Below are 16,979 nucleotides of genomic sequence, written 5' to 3' on the forward strand. Positions count from 1 at the left end.
AGGGACTGTGTCCAACCCGCTTTGCTTGCATCCATCCCGGCGCTTAATACAGTGCCTGGCACCTAGAAAGCGCTTAACTAATACCATCACAATACAAGTTGTATTGCCAACTTGTACTTCCCACACAGTGTGCACACTGTAAGCGCTCAATAAATACGATTGATTGATTGATTGATTGATCACTGTTATTATTATTATTGTTAACAAAGACCACCAATAATTATTATTAAGGGACCTTCCTGGTTCATCTTCCACGGCAGGAAACGCCGACAGGGGTAAGATCCAGGTTCCAAGGAGTAGGATGTGATGGGGGGGTGTTTCCATGGCAACGGGCGCCTTGCTCATTCCCTCCCCTGGTTTGCGTTGAATCTGCGGCTCCCAAATAGTCCCCTGGTTTACCTTCCCCCCCCCACCCAACTTCCATGGAAACGGCCGCCGGCCAATCAGAGGCGAGGTTTGCCCTCGGCAGGGGCCTTGGCAACCGTCCATGGCAACAGTCCTTGGCAACCGTCCTTAGCAACCGCGAGCGGACCGGACCGGACCGGACGATGCTCAAGGCCAAGATCCTGTTCGTAGGCCCCAGCGAGGTGGGGGCGGTCGGGGATCCCGGGAGGGGGTCAGGATTAGAACCCATGACCTTCTGACTCCGAGGCCCAAGCTCTAATAATAATGATGACATTTTGTTAATGATGGTAATAATAATAATGGCAAGGATTAAGCGCTTACCATGTGCCAAGCACTGTTCTAAGCGCTGGGGGAGAATATAAGGTAGTCAGGTTGTCCCACGTGGGGCTCACAGTCTTAATCCCCATTTGACGGATGAGGGAACTGAGGCCCAGAGAAGTTAAGTGACTTGTCCAAAGTCACACAGCTGACAAGTGGCGGGGCCGGGATTTGAACCCATGACCTCCGACCCCAAAGCCCGGGCTCTTTCCTCTGTGCCACGCTGCTTCTCGAGCACGTATGTGCGAAGCACTGTTCTAAGCGCTGGGGGGGATTCAAGGTGATCAGGTTGTGCCACATGGGGCTCACAGTCGTCATAATAATAACAATAATAACAATGGCATTTGTTAAGTGATTACTATGTGCCAAGCACTGTTCTAAGCGCTGGGAGGGATATAAGATAATAATAATAATAATAGTGGCATTTATTAAGCGCTTACTATGTGCAAAGCACTGTTCTAAGCGCTGGGGGGATACAAGGTGATCAGGTTGTCCCACGTGGGGCTCACAGTCTTCATCCCCATTTTACGGATGAGGGAATGAGGCCCAGAGAAGTTAAGTGACTTGCCCAAAGTCACACAGCTGACAAGTGGCAGAGCGTGGATTTGAACCCATGACCTCTGACTCCAAAGCCCATGCTCTTTTCCACTGAGCCATGCTGCTTCTCCGGGGCTCACAGCCTTAATCCCCATTTTCCAGATGAGGGAACTGAGGCACAGAGAAGTTAAGTGACAAAGCTGACAAGTGGCGGAGCCGGGATTAGAACCCATGACCCCTGACTCCCAAGCCCGTGCTCTTTCTTCTGAGCCACGCTGCTTCTCCAACCCACTATGCTCCTTCTCTTCAAAGTTTAAAAACTCACCCGGGGGTGGAAGCGGATGGTATTGACACCTGTCTACTTATTTTGTTTTGTTGTCTGTCTCCCCCTTCTAGACTGTGAGCCCGTTGTTGGGTAGGGATTGTCTCTACCTGTTGCCAAATTGTACTTCCCAAGTGCTTAGTACAGTGCTCTGCACACAGTAAGCGCTCAATAAATACGATTGAATGAATAAATGAAAACCCTCCCACCCAACCCCACCAAAGTCCACCCCTTCTGTCCTCCTGTGAATACCCATGGCTCCCCCTTATTCAATCATATTCCTTGAGCGCATACCATGTGCAGAGCATTCATTCATTGAATCGTATTTATTGAGCGCTTACTGTGTGCAGAGCACTGGACTGAGCGCTTGGGAGAATACAGTTTAACAATAAACAGACCCATTCCTTGCCCACAACGAGCTTACGGTCTAGAGAAGTAGCATGGCTCAGTGGAAAGAGCCCAGGCTTTGGAGGCAGAGGTCATGGGTTCAAATCCCGGCTCCACCAACTGTCCGCTGTGTGACTTTGGGCAAGTCATTTAACTCCTCTGTTACCTCATCTGTAAAATGAGGATTAAGATTGTGAGCCCCCCGTGGGACAACCTGATTACCTTGTAACCTCCCCGGTGCTTAGAACAGTGCTTTGCACATAGTAAGCGCTTAATAAATGCCATCATTATTATTAGAGAACTCCTTACATGCACCTCCCCTTCCTAAATAACTAAATGGTGGTACTTGTAAAGCACTTACTTTGTGCCAATCACTCTTCTAAATGCTGGGGAGATGCAAGGTAATCAGGTTTGGACACAGTCCCACATAGTAATAACAGTAATTTTGGTATTTGTTAAGCGCTTACTATGTACTAAGAGCTAGGGTAGATACAAGCAAATCGGGTTGGACACAGTCCCTGTCCCACGTGGGGCTCACAGTCTTAACCCCCATTTTACAGAGGAGGGAACTGAGGCCCAGAGAAGTGAAGTGACTTGCCCAAAGTCACACAGTAGACAAGTGGCAGAGCCGGGATGAGAACCCAGGTCCTTATCAATCAATCAATCAATCAATTGCATTTATTGAGCGCTTACTGTGTGCAGAGCACTGTACTAAGCGCTTGGGAAGTACAAGTTGGCAACATATAGAGACAGTCCCCACCCAACAGTGGGCTCACAGTCTAAAAGGGGGAGACAGACAACAAAACCAAACATACTAACAAAATAAAATAAATAGAATAGATATGTACAAGTAAAATAAATAAATAAATAGAGTAATAAATATGTACAAACATATATACATATATACAGGTGACTCCTTATGACTCCCTGGCGGGCTCTAACCATTAGCACGCGCCTTCCCCCTTCCTAGCACTCTGCTAGGGCACTTTGCATCCATTCAATTTATTATCGGGGTGCCTATTATATGTGGAGCACTGTACTGGGCACTTTCTGTGTGCAGAGCACTCTGGTAGACACTTGGGCTCCTACAGATTTTTTTTTGTGGTATTTGTTAAGCACTTACTAGGTTGTTATGGGCAGAAAACATGTGTGTTGATTCTGTTTTATCATACTCTCCCAAGGCTTAGTATAGTATAGTACAGACAACAAAACAAAACATGTGGACAGGTGTCATCAGAATAAATAGAAGTGAAGCTAGACGCACATCATTAACAAAATAAATAGAATAGTAAATATGTTCAAGTAAAATAAATAAACTGTGAGCCCCCTGTGGGACAACCTGATCACCCTGTAACCTCCCCAGCGCTTAGAACAGTGCTTTGCACATAATAAGCGCTTAATAAATGCCATCATCATTATTATTATTATTAGTAGTAGTAGTAGTAGTAGTAGTAGTAGTAGTATTATAGTGCTCTGTACATAGTAAGTGCTCAGTAAATACCATTGATTGATTATTTGCCAGGGAGATTTGGGGTAGTTTGAAACCAAGGACTGCACTTAGGGCAGGAAAGCCTATCAGCCTTGCCCCTTTAAAAGCCTGTTGATTTGGTCATATACTTGTACTTTGTAATCTCATTTTCCAGGGGCTCTTATCATCTGCCACCTGTCTAAAAGGGCTTTCTCATGGACTCTGACCAACCTGATTAACTTGGATCTACCCCAGTGCTTCGTACAGTGTCTGGAACGTAGTAAGCGCTTAACAAATACCATAAAATATATATAAAAACAAACAGTAAATTCCATTGCTTCTACCGTTCAACACTACTGAATTAATTGTTCCTGAATATGCCCAAATGCCCGGGTTGAAGATGCCAGGGGAAAGCCGGATGAAACTTGGATTTAGGAAAGTTCTGCCCGGAGTAACCCGCACCCGGCGCCCGAAAAACATCGCCTCTGTACAGGATCGATCAATCATTGGTTTTTATGGAGCGTTGACTGAGTGCAGAGCACTGTACTAAGCGCTCGGGAAAGTAGAACTAAAACAGAGTGGGTGGGCGCAATCCTTGCCCACAAGAAGCTTCCCATCTACAGGGATCCAACGAACTATGTGCCCGCACATACGCACCCGCCCGTATTCCGTAGAGGAAGTCAAGACCTATAGTTGGAGCCTCGTGGCTGTGTCTTTCTTGGACTAAACGAACATCCCCATCTTTCCTTCCATGACTAAACCCTCTTTTCCTCTTCTCCCACTCCCTTCTGCGTCACCCTGACTCACTCCCTTTATTCATCCCCCCCTCCCAGCCCCACACCACTTACGTCCATAACTGTTGTTTATTTATTTCTATTCGTGCCTGTCACCCCCTATAGACTGTAAGCTCGTTGTGAGCAGAAATCATCATCAATCGTATTTATTGAGCGCTTACTGTGTGCAGAGCACTGTACTAAGCGCTTGGGAAGTACAAATTGGCAACATCTAGAGACAGTCCCTACCCAACAGTGGGCTCACAGTCTAAAAGGGGGAGACAGAGAACAAAACCAAACATACTAACAAAATAAGATAAATAGAATAGATATGTACACATAAAATAAATAAATAAATAAATAGAGTAATAAATATGTACAAACATATATACAGGTATATAGACTGTAAATAAATATGTACAAACATATATACATATATGCAGGTATATAGACTGTGAGCAGAAATATCTACCAACTCCATCCTATTGAACTTTCCGAAGCCCTAAGTACAGTGCCCTGCATACAGTAAGTACTCAATAAATACGATTGATTGATTGATTCATTCATTCATTCAGTCAGTCATATTTATTGAGTGCTTACTGTACGACTGAATGAATCGATTACTGTACGATTGAATGAATGAATGAATCAATCAATCAATCGTATTTATTGAGTGCTTACTGTATGCAGAGCACTGTACTAAGTGCTTGGGAAGTCCAAGTTGGCAACATATAGAGACGGTCCCTACCCAACAGTGGGGCTCACAGTCTAGAACGGGGAGACAGACAACAAAACAAAACAAAACATATTAACAAAGTAAAATAAAATAAAATAAATAGAATAAATATGTACAAATAAAATAAATAAATAAATGGAGTAATAAATATGTACAAACATATATACAGATTGATTGATTACCTTCCAAAGGGTCAGTATTCATTCAGTCAGTCATATTGAGCGATTACTGTATGCAGAGCACTGTACTAAGTGCTTGGAAAGTACAATTTGGCAACATGTAGAGACGGTCCCTACCCAACAGTGGGCTCTCAGTCTAGAAGGGGGAGACAGAGAACAAAACAAAACAATACGTATTAACAAAGTAAAATAAAATAAAATAAATAGAATAAATATGTACAAATAAAATAAATAAATAAATGGAGTAATAAATATGTACAAACATATATACATATATACAGATTGATTGATTAACTTCCAAAGGGTCAGTATGCATTCATTCAGTCATATTGAGCGATTACTGTGTGCAGAGCACTGTACTAAGCGCTTGGGAAGTACAAGTCGACAACAGAGACGGTCCCTACCCAACAACGGGCTTACAGTCTAGAAGGGGGAGACAGACAAGAAAACAAAACATGTAGACAGGTGTCAAAATTATCTAGCAGGCGTGCTCCCTTGCGTATCCTCCCTTGGCAAAACGACGCCCGTTTCTTTCGACAGAGCGGGAAAACCATCCTGGCCAACTTTCTGACTGACTCCTCGGATATAACGGAGTACAACCCGACGCAGGGAGTCAGGTAGGGTCCGGGCCGCGGGAGGAGGTGGGATGGGGGGAAGCCTGCTGTTTCGCTCCCGAGGACTCTGTTATCCTTTCCTAAACCAACTTGTGTTTGCAGGATCTTGGAGTTTGAGAATCCCCAGGTGACCAACCAAGGCACAGTATGTGAATTCCAGCTGTGGGACTGTGGAGGAGATCGAAAGTAAGTGAGTTTTTGGTTTTCCTTCCTTAGTCTAAGGCAACTCGGTAGAGTATTGAGTAATTAGTGCTCACCTGTTGTGTGCGGAGCACTCGACTAGGGGACTACTGTGCACAGGGCACTGTGCTAAGCATCTACTTGGTACAGAGCACTGTACTGAGCGTGTACTGAATGGAAAGTGATATATTCATTCATTCATTCAATCGTATTTATTGAGCACTTACTGTGTGCTAAGCGCTTGGGAAGTACAAGTTGGCAACATAGAGAGACGGCCCCTACCCAACAGTGGGCTCACAGTCTAGAAGGGGGAGACGGAAAACAAAACAAAACATATTAACAAAATAAAATCTTTAATTTATATTTACAATGAGAGCAGGTACAGGATGTATTTTTGGTAATTTGTGGCTATTAATCCTATCTGTAATAATTAGCAAGTATGAAAAGCCCACTTCTGCTTTGAGCTCGGTGATACTGGGCATCTGCTACCTGCAGGGCACTGTTCTGGGCACCTACTGTGTGGGTGAAGGGCACTATGCTGGATGCCTGTGAGCATTCTGCTTGTCTCCACCCCAGTGCTTATTTCAGTGTCTGTCTCATTGTAAGCACTTAACAAATACCACCGTCATTATTATTACTCACTAGAGATAAAACACTCCATCCCCGCCCTCCTGTCCTCTTAAGAGGGTGAATACAGTTTGTACTCACACTGTGGAAGCAAGAGAAAAAAAACATGAATTGATTTGGTTAAGGGGAAGAGAATGGGAAAGGAAATATACAAATCAATAAAAGAGATATATCAATCAAACAGTGGTATTTCATGCTTATTATGTGCAGAGCATTGTACTAAGCGCTTGGGAGAGTACAATACGAGTTGGCAGAAACGTTCCCTGTCAATAACATCACATATATATATAATAATGATGCTATTTGTTAAGTGCTTACTATGTGCAAAGCACTGTTCTAAGCGCTGGAGAGGTTACAAGGTGATGAGGTTGTCCCACGGTGGGGGCTCACAGTTTTAATCACCATTTTCCAGATGAGGGAACTGAGGCCCAGAGAAGTGAAGTGACTTGCCCAAAGTCACACAGCTGACAGTTGGTGGAGATGGGATTTGAACCCATGACCTCTGACTCCAAAGCCCGTGCTCTTTCCACTGAGCCACACTGCTTCTCTTATATATATATATAGAGAGAGAGAGAGAGAGAGAAAGATCCATGTATGTCCTTTATTTATTCATATATATATACATATACATACATTCATTCATTCAATCGTATTTATTAAGCACTTACTGTGTGTAGAGCACTGTACTAAGCGCTTGGGAAGTACAAGTCAGCACCAATTTTCTATTTTCTACCTTGTTCTCAAGATGAATAGACCCACTCCACCCCAACTTGTTTTCAGCTACTCAATCAATCAATCAATCAATCGTATTTATTGAGCGCTTACTATGTGCAGAGCACTGTACTAAGCTCTTGGGAAGTACAAATTGGCAACATATAGAGACAGTCCCTACCCAACAGTGGGCTCACAGTCTAAAAGGGGGAGACGGAGAACAAAACCAAACATACTAACAAAATAAATAGAATAGATATGTACAAGCAAAATAAATAAATAAATAAATAGAGTAATAAATATGTACAAACATATATCCATATATACAGGTGCTGCGGGGAAGGGAAGGAGGTAAGATGGGGGGGATGGAGAGGGGGAGGAGGGGGAGAGGAAGGAAGGGGCTCAGTCTGGGAAGGCCTCTTGGAGGAGGTGAGCTCTCAGCAGGGCCTTGAAGGGAGGAAGAGAGCTAGCTTGGCGGATGGGCAGAGGGAGGGCATTCCAGGCCCTACTCCTACAGAAACAAAGTGAAGATATGTGGTGAACTGGATTGTCTTGGCAACCAGAGGCAGGCCTGAAGCGGAAACAGTTCGGAAGAGGGAAAGGGGCAAATGCAGGACCTTGGGCCATTATGCTTCCACAGGAGCCCCCCATCCCGCCCCTCCGACTCTCCCCATCTCCCGCAGGTTTGAGTCCTGTTGGCCGGCCCTCATGAAGGACTCTCACGGCGTGGTGATCGTCTTCAACGCGGACGTTCCCAGTCACCTGAGGGAGATCGAGATGTGGCACTCCTGCTTCATCCAGCAGCAGCTGCTTCCCGACGCCCAGTGCCTCCTCATCGCCCACCGCAAGCCCGGCTCCGGCCCCGGCTCCGGCGGGGACCAGGGCAACGGGACCCTGTTGCTGGGTGAGAAAGACAATAATGATAATTTGTGGTCTGCGTTAAGCACTGACCGCGGGGGTGGATACGAGCAAATCGGGTCGGATTTCCCACGTGGGGCTCCCAGTCTCCATCCCCATTTTACAGATGAGGGAACTGAGGCACAGAGGAGTGCAGTGACTTACCCAAGGTCACCCAGCCGACAAGCGGCAGAGCTGGGATTAGAAGCTATGACCCCCAAGCCGGAGCTCTATCCGCTAGGCCCTGGCTTCTGGTCCTCCCCTGTCCCACGCTTGCTAGCCACCGCAGGCTTTGGGTGGCCTTTGGGTGAAGGAGCCCTTTCCTGGGGCGTCTTCTACGCTCTGTCCGTAAACTCCATGTTTTCCACAGCCGAGGGCTTTTGGAGCGTGGGGTTGGTTAGGATGACCAGGCGTCATTAGGGGAACGGACAGGGCCCCCACTGACTTGGTCAGTCAATCAATCAATCAATCGTATTTATTGAGCGCTTGGGAAGTACAAGTTGGCAACATATAGAGACAGTCCCTACCCAACAGTGGGCTCACAGTCTAGACAGTCGATTGTGTTTATTGAGTGCTTACAATGCGCCGAGCACTGTACTAAGCTCTTGGGCGAGGACAATATAACACTATAACAGACATATTCCCTGCCAGTGACCAGCTTACAGTCTAGAGGGGGAGACGGACGTTAATAGAAATAAATAAATGACAGATGTGGACGTAAGTGCTGTGGGGCTGGAGCGGGCGCGTGAATAAAGGGAGCAAGTCAGGGCGATGCAGAAGGAATGAGAGTAGAGGAAAGGAGGGCTTAGTCCGGGAAGGCCTCTTGGAGGAGATTTGCCTTCCAATAAGGCTTTGAAGGTAGAGAGAGAGAGAGAGATTATCTGTCGGATATGAGGAGGGAGGGCCTTCCAGGCCAGGGGAAGCAGCGTGGCTCAGTGGAAAGAGCCCGGGCTTTGGAATCAGAGGTCATGGGTTCGAATCCCGCCTCCGCCAGTTGTCAGCTGCGTGACTTTGGGCAAGTCTTTTAGACTGTGAGCCCACTGTTGGGTAGGGACTGTCTCTATATGTTGCCAATTTGTACTTCCCAAGCGCTTAGTACAGTGCTCTGCACATAGTAAGCGCTCAATAAATACGATTGATGATGAAGTCACTTGACTTCCCTGGGCCTCAGTTACCTCATCTGTAAAATGGGGATTAAAACCGTGAGCCCCCTGTGGGACAGTCTTGTAGACTGTGAGCCCACTGTTGGGTAGGGACTGTCTCTATGTGTTGCCAACTTGTACTTCCCAAGCGCTTAGTACAGTGCTCTGCACATAGTAAGCGCTCCATAAATATGATTGATGATGATGATGATGACAACCTGATCTCCTTGTAATCTCCCCAGCGCTTAGAACAGTGCTTTGCACATAGTAAGCGCTTAATAAATGCCATCATCATTATTATTATTATTAGAGGCAGGATGGGGGCGAGAGGTCTGCGGAGAGGTAGACAAGATGGAGTTACAGTGAGGAGGTTGGCATTGGAGGGGTGAAGTGTACAGGCTGGGTTGGAATAGGATAGCAGCGAGGTGAGGTAGGAGAGGGCGAGGAAATCGAGGGCTTTAAAGCCGACGGTGAGGAATTTCCGTTGGCTGCGACTCGGAGCTGGGGGAGGTGATCTCGAAGGCGTTCGGACCCTCCTTTCCGGCAGCCGGTCCTGGTCGGAGACGCTGTCAACAGCTGCCCATTTAATCCCGGGCGGGAGTGGGAAGGCCGAGCGAGGCCCACGCATGCCCCGGGCACTGGGCCAACCGACCGAGCATCCCAAACCCTGGGCTCACAAGAACACCTCTTGCTCCGGTGGGATGCCCGCCGGCCATCTCCTCTGCCCTGCTTCCGGCTATATCATGAGCCACCGGGTAATTTATTTATTTCTCTTAATGTCCATCTCCCCCTCTAGACCGGAAGCCTGTTGAGGGCAGGGAACGTGTCTGTTATATTGTTATATTGTCCTCTCCCAAGGGCTTAGTACGGTGCTGTGCACATAGTAAGTGCTCAATAAATACCATTAATAATAATAATAATAATGGCATTTATGAAGTGCTTACTATGTGCAAAGCACTGTTCTAAGCGCTGGGGAGGTTACAAGGTGATCAGGTTGTCCCCCAGGGGGCTCATAGTCTTAATCCCCGTTTTACAGATGAGGGAACTGAGGCCCAGAGAAGTGAAGTGACTTGCCCAAAGTCACCCAGCTGACAATTGGCGGAGCCGGGATTTGAACCCACGACCTCTGACTCCAAAGCCCGGGTTCTCTCCACTGAGCCTTGCTGCTTCTCAACTGATTGACTGACAATCTAATTAACTCACGTCCGCTCAGCGCTTGGCACAAACAGTATAGGCTGCCTTAATACCATAATTATCATCATTTACAAATTGGTCTTTTAAGCACCTCTGCTCTGGAGCGTACCCAGTGCTTAGAACAGTGCTTGGCACTTAGTAAGCGCTAAAACAGCATGGCTCAGTGGAGAGAGCATGGGCTATGGAGTCAGAGGTCATGGGTTCAAATCCCGGCTCCGCCAATTGTCAGCTGTGTGACTTTGGGCAAGTCACCTAACTTCTCTGTGCCTCAGTTCCCTCATCTGTCAAATGGGGATTAAGACTGTGAGCCCCCCGTGGGACAACCTGATCAACTTGGAACCTCCCCAGTGCTTAGAACAGTGCTTTGCACATAGTAAGTGCTTAATAAATGCCATCATTATTATTATTATTAAAAGCACAAACAGTATAGGCTGTCTGTAGGAGACAAGTCGCCCGGTTTACCTGGGCCTCAGTTCCCTCATCTGTAAAATGGGGATTAAGACCGTGAGCCCTAAGTAGGACGATGGACTGATGATCTTGTATCTACTCAAGCACTCTACTTGTGCCTTCCCAGCGCTTAGAACAGTGCTTTGCACATAGTAAGTGCTTAATAAATGCCAAAATTAAATTAAAATTAATTACTCCGGCGTTTAGTAAAGTGCCTAACACACAATAAACGCTTAACAAATACATTTTTTTTTTTAAAAAAAAAAAAGGTCCAGTCGTTACCAAGAGTTGAGTGTTTTGGTCCTCACCAGTAGGGGATGGTGTAAAACCTGTTGATGATGATGGTATTTATTAAGCTCCTACTATGTGCCAAGCACTGTTCTAAGCGCTGGGGGGATACAAGGCGATCAGGCTGTCCCACGGGGGGCTCACAGTCTTCATCCCCATTTGACAGATGAGGGAACTGAGGTACAGATAATAATAATGATGGTATTGGTTAAGCTCTTACTATGTGCCAAGCACTGTTCTAAGCACTGGGGTGGATACAAGGTAATCAGGTGTCCCACGTGGGGCTCATAGTCTTCATCCCCATTTTACAGGTGAGGTCACTGAGGCACAGATAATAATAAGGATGGTATTTGTTAAGCGCTGTGTGGGGCTCACAGTCTTCATCCCCATTTTACAGATGAGGGAACTGAGGCCCACAGAAGTGAAGTGATTTGCCCAAAGCCACACAGCTAAGTGGCGGAGCCGGGATTGGAACCCATGACCTCTGACTCCCAAGCCCACGCTCTTTCCACTGAGCCACGCTGCTTCTCTGATGTTGACTGTTCACAGTCAGGCAAAAAATCGTCAATCAGTTGGAGCACTTACTATAACAATAATAATAATAATAATAATAGCATTTATTAAGCGCTTACTATGTGCAAAGCACTGTTCTAAGCGCTGGGGCGGTTGCAAGGTGATCAGGTTGTCCCGCATGGGGCTCACAGTCTTCATCCCCATTTTCCAGATGAGGTAACTGAGGCGCAGAGAAGTTAAGTTACTTGGCCAAAGTCACACAGCTGACAAGTGGGGGAGCCGGGATTTGAACCCATGACCTCTGACTCCAAAGCCCAGGCTGAGCCACGCTGCTTCTGAGTGCTGCTGAGCACTCTACTAAGCGCTTGAGAGATGACAATCCAACAGAACTAGCAGTCACGTTCCCTCCCGTAACGAACGTATAGTCTAGAGGGACAAGCAGTTTGGTAAATGGTTGAAAGCGGCCGGACATCAGCCCTTTAAACTAGACATCAGGGCCTTAAAACCCGGAGCAGATTTCATTTTTTTCCTCCTGTGGGGTTGAATATCTGCTACATCCTTTCCCCTTCCCGCGTCCCCTCGCAAGCTTCTCCGCTGAACAGTCTGAAGCTCGTCCACTCAGACCTGGAGGAGGAGCCCGAAGAGATCCGCACGGAGTTCACCAAGTACCTCAGGAGCGTCGTCAACTCCCTGTCCGAGTGCCAAGACAAGGAAGAGCTGGCCATTATCGCCTAACCCGGAAAATCAGCTGGTAGGGCCCGCCCCGGATCGACCGATTGACCGGGAAATTAGCCCGACCCCAGGTAACGTTCATGTAGTATGGGTACCTGTCAACACCATCCTCTCGCTTGGCCATCTTTCCTCCTGGCCCAGGAGGAAAGGGAAATCTCCCGGAGGTGAGGAAGAAATCCCCCCCGACCCCAAAAGCCTGATGACTTAGAAGGCAGAATCCACCTTGTCTTGTCCCTTCCCGACCCGGAAACCTCCGGGCCATCTGGCCGAAGACCGGTCTCAGATCCCCGTCGGAAAACTCAAACATCGAGTTTCGTTTTCCTTGGCTAATCTTGGGAGGAGGGACTTTTGACTAGTCTTATCCCGGGATCTGTTCCAGTAGTTGCAACACTGGTTTGAACACGGTGGTGTTGCTTTGTGTTTGTTGTTTTGCGTTTTGTTCTTTTTTTTTTTTGAATTCACAAGGAAAAGCGGCCATTAAACATTTCGTTCGAAACCATTGAACACAAAAGAACGTACGTCTGTTTAGGAAGCCGCGACTTTTAGAGGGGCTTTAACTGCATTGCCAATTTTTATTTTATCTGAAATTCGGTAGGGATTTTCCTGAATTTGGAGAGTTTCGGTTTATCAGTTTAAGATGAGCATGAGGGGTTTGGGGTTTTTGTTCTTTCAGCTTTTCCAACTTTATTTTGGGAATTGGCACGAAAGGGAATATTGTTGAGTCTGCCTAGTGAATTTATGAGTGTGCCAAGTTTATCAATGAGTGGTATTTATTGAGTAAATACTACCCAGCGCGTAGAACAGTGCTTGGCACATAGTAAGCACTCAACAAATACAATTATTATTATTATTATGTGCAGAGCACTGTATTGAGCACTTGGGAAAATGCAATAGAGTCAGTAGAGACAATCCCTGAGCTCAAAGACTTTACAAATCTACTTTGGGCAGAGCACTGGACTAAGCATTTGGGAGAAGACAATAGAGTTGATAGATATTATTATTATTATTATAACATTTGGTAAGCGCTTACTGTGGGTCAAACACTGTTTTAAACACTGGAGTACATATACTTCCCAAGTGCTTAGTACAGTGCTCTGCACACAGTAAGCGCTCAATAAGTACGATTGAATGAATGAATATACGTTAGTCCGATTAGACCCTGTCTAATCCCTGTCCCCGGGGGGCTCAGAGTCTTAGAAAGAGGGAAAACATATTTCAATCCCCATTTTACAGTTGAGGAAACTGAGGAACAGAGAAGTAAAATGACTTGCCCAAGGCCACGCTGCTTATCAAGATCCGTGCCTTCAAGGAGCAGATTATCCCAGGTTTCCTATGCAGTTGGGCAACCAGCCTCGAGAAGCGATTTCCACACTTGCAATAATAATAATAATAATATAATGGCATTTGTTAAGCGCTTACTATGTGCCAAGCACTGTTCTAAGCGCTGGGGAGGATACAAGGTGATCAGGTTGACCCACGTGGGGCTCGCAGTCTTAATCCCCATTTTACAGATGAGGTAGCTGAGGCCCAGAGAAGTGAAGTGACTTGCCCAAAGTCACCCAGCTGACAGTTGGAGAAGCCGAGATTTGAACCCATGACCTCTGACTCCTAAACTCGGGCTCTTTTCACTGAGCCATGCTTCTTCTCTTGCAAGGAGGGAGCTCTGTGGCATTTCCTTATTTTCTTATTTCAGTTTTATCGGGTGCAGGCATTCTGAAAGCAAGCTCAAAATCCCCTTTGGCCTAGTCTGTGCAAAGCAGAGCAAGCGGAGGGAAATTGCAGAATCTCCACGTTTCCCAAGGACGCTAATGAAATCTGCTCATTTCCCGGCTAATAATGGGAGCGGAGCATGGGCTAAGAGGTCTTTGGGTTCAGAGAGAAGCAGAAGCAGCACGGCCTCGTGATAGAGCCCGGGCCTGGAGTCAGAAGGACCTGGGTTCTAATTCTGGCTCCGCCACTTGTCTATTATGTGACCTTAGGCGAGTCACTTCTCTTCTCTGTGCCTCAGTTCCCTCATCTGTAAAATAAGGATTAAGACTGTGAGCCCCATGAGGGACAGGGACCGTGTCCAACCCCAGTGCTTAGAACCGTGCCTGGCACATAGCAAGCCCTTAACAAAGACCATAAAAAAGTATTTACTGTTATTTTTTTAATCATTATTTTTAGACTGTGAGCCCGTTGTCGGGTAGGGACCGTCTCTATATGTTGCCAGCTTCTACTTCCCAAGCGCTTAGTACAGGGCTCTGCACACAATAAGCGCTCAATAAATACGACTGAATGAGTGAATAATGCTGGGAGCCGGTTCCAACATAGTGGCTGCTTCTTGGGTTTTCCAAAAAGTTGCTTTCTCCAAATCCAAGTGGCAGCAGAAAGGCAGAGACATTGAGGGAGGTAAACGTATGCGGAGAAGGTGTGCTTTAACGCGAAATGAAAACCGAAAGACGATTTGAGATGATGGAGCGATCCGGGAGGGTGCGTAGGGGAGGAAAGGTCGTGTTGCCGGGCCCACTCTGGCCTCGTCTCCTCTGGCTAATCCGGGCAAATCCAATTTGGGAGCGATCGGAGCAGGGAAGACGTGGTCCAGCAGCAGAGAGGAAAGAGCCACCCCAAAAAGAGCAAACTCCCCAGAAAAATGGTAATAATAATAATAATTACGGTTTGGCTCACTGTGGGCCAAACACCGTATTAAGCGCAGGGGCATAAACAAAGTAATAATAATAATAATAATGGCACTTGTTAAGCGCTTACTATGTGCCAAGCACTGTTCTAAGCGCTGTGCAGTCATGTTAGACACAGTCCCTGCCCTACATGGGGCCCAAAGTCACCCAGCAGCGGTCTGCCAGATGTTGGATACCCCAGTGTCCCGACCCTGGCTCCTGGCACTATGATGCCTTATCTACTCCAGGGGAGGACCAGAAAAGCCTTGCAGCCTAACGGAAAGAGCGCGGCCGTGGGAGTCGGGGGACCTGGGTTCTATTCCCGACTCCTCTCCTTGCCTGCTGGGTGACGTTGGGTAGGTAATAATAATGATGGCATTTATTAAGCGCTTACTATTTTTTATAATGGTACTTATTAAGCGCTTACTATGTGCAAAGCACTGTTCTAAGCGCTGGGGAGGTTACAAGGTGATCTGGTTGTCCCACGGGGGGCTCACAGTCTTACTCCCCATTTTCCAGATGAGGGAAGTGAGGCACAGAGAAGTGAAGTGACTTGCCCAAAGTCACGCAGCTGACAATTGGCGGATCCGGGATTTGAACCCATGACCTCTGGCTCCAAAGCCCGGGCTCTTTCCACTGAGCCACGCTGCTTCTCCATGCTTACTATGTGCAAAGCGCTGTTCTCAACGCTGGGGAGGTTACAAAGTGATCAGGTCGTCCCACGGGGGGCTCACAGTTTTCATCCCCATTGGACAGATGAGGTAGCTGAGGCACAGAGAAGTTAAGTGACACAGCTGACAAGTGGCGGAGCCAGGATTTGAACCCATGACCTCTGACTCCAAAGCCCGGGCTCTTTCATTTGACTTCCCTGGACCTCAGTTTCCTCCTCCGTAAAATGAAGATTTGGTACTTATCCATTCATTCATTCATTCATTCAATCATATTTGTTGAGCGCTTACTGTGTGCAGAGCACTGTACTAAGCGCTTGGGAAGTCCAAGTTGGCAACATCTAGAGACGGTCCCTACCCAACAGTGGGCTCACAGTGTAGAAGGGGGGAGACAGAGAACGAAACAAAACGTATTAACAAAATACTTCTTCTCCCTCCCACCTTAGACCGTGAGCCCCCTGTGAGACCGGGACTGCGTCCAACCTGGTGATCGTGTTTGTGTCCCAGCGCTTAATACAGTGATTGGCGCATAGTGAGTGCTTAATAAATACCACAATTACTCTTAATAGCATTTCTTTCTACCATTGGGTGGGCACCGAGGTACCAGCAGAGAGAAAAATGCAGTCGAGAGCCAAAGCCAAGCCAGGCAGACATGGCATAGTGGATAGAGCCTGGGCCTGAGAATCAGAAAATCATGGGTTCTAATCCCGGCTCCACCACTTGACTGCTGTGTGACGTTAGGCAAATAATAATAATAATAATAATAATAATAATGGGATTTATTAAGCGCTTACTATGTGCAAAGCACTGTTCTAAGGCAAATCACTTCACTTCTCTGGGCCTCATCTGTAAAATGGGGTTGACACTGTGAGCCCCACAGGGGACAGGGATTGTGTCCAACACGATTTACTTGTATCCACCTCAGGGCTTAATACAGTGCCTGGCGCATATTCATTCAATCGTATTTATTGAGCACTTACGGTGCGCAGAGCACTGTACTAGGCGCTTGGAAAGTACAAGTCGGCAATATATAGAGACGGTCCCTACCCAACAATGGGCTCACGGTCTAGAAGGGAGAGAAGTAAGTGCTTAACAAATACTATAGTTATTATTATTATTATCCACCTCCCTCCGTCCGCCTCCCTTCGTCCACGTGGTGTCAACTGGAGAGTCTGCTTCCCTTC

General features: G+C 46.8%; 1 protein-coding gene across 1 annotated transcript; it reads left to right on the plus strand.

Moving 5' to 3' along the window:
• The first annotated feature begins 486 nt into the window (after nt 1–486).
• IFT22 (intraflagellar transport 22) lies at nt 487–12,971 on the plus strand. Its single transcript, XM_038759353.1, has 5 exons — nt 487–587; nt 5,666–5,742; nt 5,842–5,925; nt 7,941–8,161; nt 12,325–12,971. Exons 1-5 carry the CDS (start codon nt 549–551, stop codon nt 12,471–12,473), a joined length of 570 nt encoding a protein of 189 aa, XP_038615281.1. The 5' UTR covers nt 487–548; the 3' UTR covers nt 12,474–12,971.
• The last annotated feature ends 4,008 nt before the right edge of the window (nt 12,972–16,979 follow it).

The sequence above is a fragment of the Tachyglossus aculeatus genome, chromosome 17 (assembly GCF_015852505.1).
Source record: "Tachyglossus aculeatus isolate mTacAcu1 chromosome 17, mTacAcu1.pri, whole genome shotgun sequence".
In the NCBI taxonomy this organism is placed as follows: Eukaryota; Metazoa; Chordata; class Mammalia; order Monotremata; family Tachyglossidae; genus Tachyglossus; species Tachyglossus aculeatus.